This window comes from Suricata suricatta, chromosome 16, assembly GCF_006229205.1.
Source record: "Suricata suricatta isolate VVHF042 chromosome 16, meerkat_22Aug2017_6uvM2_HiC, whole genome shotgun sequence".
Classification (NCBI taxonomy): Eukaryota; Metazoa; Chordata; class Mammalia; order Carnivora; family Herpestidae; genus Suricata; species Suricata suricatta.
The window spans coordinates 2898676-2902869 of record NC_043715.1 but is presented as its reverse complement, the minus strand read 5'-3'; the positions used below and the strand labels follow the sequence as shown (position 1 = coordinate 2902869).

At 56.6% G+C, this 4194-nt stretch overlaps 1 protein-coding gene across 2 annotated transcripts in view; it reads right to left on the bottom strand.

Annotated features, from left to right (window-relative positions):
- Positions 1-4194, bottom strand: part of EMC8 (ER membrane protein complex subunit 8) — a 14109-nt gene that overhangs the window by 9267 nt on the left and 648 nt on the right. The window contains exon 1 of one of the 2 annotated variants that reach the window (XM_029925758.1): positions 87-158. The exons of the other annotated variant lie outside the window; for it this stretch is intronic. Within the exon in view, the coding sequence (XP_029781618.1) occupies positions 87-143 (57 nt within the window). The 5' untranslated portion in view covers positions 144-158. Of the gene's footprint in view, positions 1-86; positions 159-4194 lie in introns of those variants that run through there. 2 annotated transcript variants of the gene reach the window in all.

The window sequence follows — 4194 nt, the reverse complement described above, 5'->3', positions numbered from 1 at the left end:
TGTAAGAACCCTTGTGATTGCACTGGGCTCTTCAGATCATCCAGGCCCACCCCCCCCCCCCCCCCCACCAAGACCCTTAACTTAACCTCATCTGCAGAGTCCCTTTTACCAAGTAAGGTCACATGTTCATGGGTTCCAAGCATCAGGGCGGGGACACGTCCGGGGACCGTTTCTGGATGGGCACAGCTCTGTGCACCGGAGGATCAGTGCTTGCTGAGCTGCTGCTCTGACCGCCCCGCCAGCAGCCTCAGCTGCGCCTGGATCCCTTCCAGGGCTGGAGGCAGCGGCTCAGGACATGCCCCCAGCAGATCCACGTGGGATCACCTTGTATCTGTGCTCAGGGAGCACAGAAAGAACCCGACATGAAGGTGATTCTTGTGACAAACAGAATGGCCTGACCAATTCCACCACAAAAATAGCATCATGACCTTGAGCTTCTAGAACTCTCTAAAAAGGCTGCCCTAAGAGGGAACTAGGTCATAAAGGCTCTGACTTGGGTTTTGAAACTTTTGAATGATTCAAGCTCACTGTAAGGATGCCTACGGTGGGCCTGCACACCACCACCGCAGCCCGGACACACAGCCGGGCGGAGGCAGAGAGGCCTGAGGGCTCCCACCAGGCCCCAGAGCCCACAGAGGTCGGGTGAAGAAAAAAACCTGTTTAACGTGTATGTACTTACATTGAGAGAGGGCGAGCGCGCACACGCAAGCAGAGGAGGGGACAGAGAGGACCCCGAGGTGACTCTATGCTGACAGCAGAGAGCCTGACATGGGGCCCGAACTCACGAACCCTGAGACCATGACCTGAGCCCAAATCAAGAGTCAGACGCCTAACCCACTGAGCCACCCAGGTGCCCCAGGTGAAGAAGTTTTAATAAAATGGAAGTTTTCTTTGATGGTTTCAAAAGCGGAAGCAGCCCTCATCGGGAAGAGTGACCTGCAGGGCAGTAAAAGTCACTGAGCAGGGACAAGCAGTGTGAACAGGGGAGGCAGGGGTGGGGCCGGCCTTGAGGGGCTTCAGAAGCCCGCAGAAAACCCCAACAGCTTGCGGATGGAAGAGGCAGCTTGCTCAGCAAGGCACCCGCTCCTGAGTGGGGCCGGGCAAGCCGTCTGACCCCAGGTGCCTGTGAGTCCATTTCCAGGGTCCCTGCTCCCCGCCATGCATCCTGGGACCAGTTCACACGGCCACCACAGCCCAGGACCCCCGACTCCGCATGAGGGTCTGGATTCCACATGTACGCCTGGAGTTTCCTTGACTCTTCAGAGGCCAAGAAGGACACTGTTACCGTGGCATGAGCGCACCACACCGCTGCCCAATGTCCTTTCTGGCTTGTTCCATGTCGGACACAGGAGAACTACTGAAGGCCCCGGGCCCCACCTCGGTGCAGCTCAGCTCTGCACCGAGAATCAGCAGCTTCTCTCCGCAAACTCGCTAACGCGTGCGTGTGTGACACCACCGTTTTCACAGCACTCCTACCTCCCTCGGGCGACCGTCCCAGCGCCATGAAGCAAGCGAGGCAGGTTAAGAGCCACCCTGGGGAGGGCGCCACTCCCAAGCTGAGGGGTCTGGGAGCCTTGGCGTCCGCAGCAACAAGCAGGTCTAGCCTAAGGGGGGCGCGTGACGCCCGAGAACGAAAGCTCCTTCTCAAGGTGGGTGCCGGGCGGAAGGCAGCTGGGTCCGCGAGACAGCTCTGGGGGCGCGTGCGACGGGGAAGGACTGAAGAGCTGGCCTGGGGCCACCATCCCCCTCGCCCAGGCTAGCCGTGAATGTTCTGGAGGTAACGGGGGGCGGGGGGGCAGTAGGGGGCTCAGGAAGGAGCCAGAGGACAGCAGCCCCAGCGAATGAGCATGGAGCAGGCACCCGAGGAGGCGGCGGCAAGAACTCTGGACCGAAACCAAGGCGGTTTAGACCAAGCGGCAGCTAGGAAAGCCACCTCCGCAGAGCCAGGAAATCGACTGAGGGGAAAAGGCCGAGAGGGATCAGAGAAACAGCAGGCCTATGCGAACTCGCCTGCTAACGTTTTGTGGGTTTTTGCCATTAGAAATAATTCCGTCACTACCGACGTCAAAGGGTTACACGGATAAATAACAGGCATAAGTGCTTAAAAAAAAAAAAAAAAGAAAAGCACCTAGAACTGCAAGGATTTCTTTTAATGGAAAATTATAATGAAAAGCTTTTCACAGCAATCTGACGTTGCCCTTTGATGGACTGCTTATCAAGTCAGCCTTTCCCACTTACTAAAAATCGTCACAACACGAAACTCCCTGAAGAGGAAAAGCCGTGAGCACGAGGCCCCGTCTACACAGGTTCATGGGTTTAGAAGCTTTATTAAAACCACATCTTCCACATCTGATGTACTGATAAACTGTGGCTCCTTATGCTGAGATTTTTCAGTGCCTTCAGGCTATAAAGTTGCCAAGTCAAAAGCCGAATGGCATTAACTTAAATACCTTAATTAAAAAAATTCTTTTTAAACATTTATTTATTTTGAGATGGGGAGAGACAGTGTGATCGGGGGAGGGGGGGAGAGCGAGCGAGCAAGCAGGGGAGGGTCAGACAGGTCTCGAGAAACCAGATGGGAAGCAGGTTCCAGGCCCTGAGCGGTCAGCACAGAGCCTGTCGCAGGGCTTGAACCCACGAAACGTGAGATGGTGACCTGAGCTGAAGTTGGATGCTTACCCGACTGAGCCCCCGGGTGCCCCTCTGGAAGTTATTTAATTTGTACTGAATGGGCACCTTTTCCACACGCATCTAAAGCCGGGGCTGTGATTCAGTGCAGGTCGGCATTAGAAGAACCCGCGCAACCCGCCGCCGCTCGGCCAGGACGGACCCCAGCGGCCTGTCCTTGCCCTTCCAGAAGTTGTGCAGTCAGGTTCAGACGCGACCCTGCAGGGGTCTGAGTGGAGAGTGAGGGCCCCCCTCGGCGCCCCTTTCCCTCTTTTTAGACAGCTCGAGAGGGGGAGAAGCAGAGGGCGAGGGAGGGGGTGCCGCTTCCCTCTTAACAGGCTGGTGGCCCTGGGCCACTGTGAGAGTCAAGGTCTCCTCTGGGCACCTTCCCTCCCCAGGTCAGTGGTTTGGGAGACAGCTCTGCTCCTCTGGGAAAATTCGTGTGAAGGTGACTCTAATGCGGTTGTTTACAGTTAGCGTATTTAATTCTCTCAAGCGTTGCATTTCTATCGTACCTAAGTACCAGAACCCTTTACCTCTACAAAGCTTAACGGAGAACGGGAAGAATTCTTTTACAATTCCAGTGAGGTTCAAATTTGTCTTTATGAAGCTTAGATATTTCATAGGATTTTTTTTTTTTTTTTTTTTAGAGAGAGAGAGAGAGAGAGACAGACTGTGAGCAGGGAGGGGGCAGACAGAGAGGGAGACACAGAATCTGAAGCAGCCCCAGGCTCCGAGCTGTCAGCACAGAGCCCGACGCGGGGCTCGAACTCAGGAACTGTGAGATCGTGACCTGAGCTGAAGCTGGATGCCTAACTGAGGGAGGCGTCTGTTAGGATTTTAAATGGATTTAAAGGAACACGCGTTTCCCTCAAACGCCTCTGGCTCCTCCTCAGCCGACTCTCCTTCCATCGGCCCCCTAAAAGCACGTCAGCACGGTCCGCAGCCCCTCTCACGCCACACGGGCCCCGGCCAACACGACCTGCGCTCACAGCCTCCAGTCACTGCACCGCTACTGGTTCCCAGGCACGTCTCCGGCCCGTCCAGCACTAAGCTCCCGGCCGTGTTTCAACGTGCAGCGCTAGGTCTTCCTTTCCCCTCAACGACGGCACCACAGCCGTCAGCGCAGGAGCGAGAAACCGAGACGTCACCCCTGCTGCCTTCTCCCTGTGCCCACATACGATCAGTCCCCTGTCACAGAGTCCTGTGGATTCTTCGTCCAGGTGTCTCATCTGTCCCCTTTGCGTCCACACCGCGCTCGGTCGAGGCCACCTCTCTGCCTCTGCTCCGGCACCCAACACGCTCCGCGCTGCAGGCGGGAGGCCTCCCTCGGGCACACAAATCCGCCCCTGCGACTCTCCTCCAGGCCCGCCCTCTGTCCTCACGATGGTGCCCCGGCTCCTCTGCGGGATCGGCAAGGTGCTCCAAAACCTGTCTGCTGCTCACCTCTCTCTACCCTTGATCCCCTCCCAGTCTACACTCCAGCTCTGCTCCCCGCAATGTTCTGGTGCCTCTGTCTTGATTGCC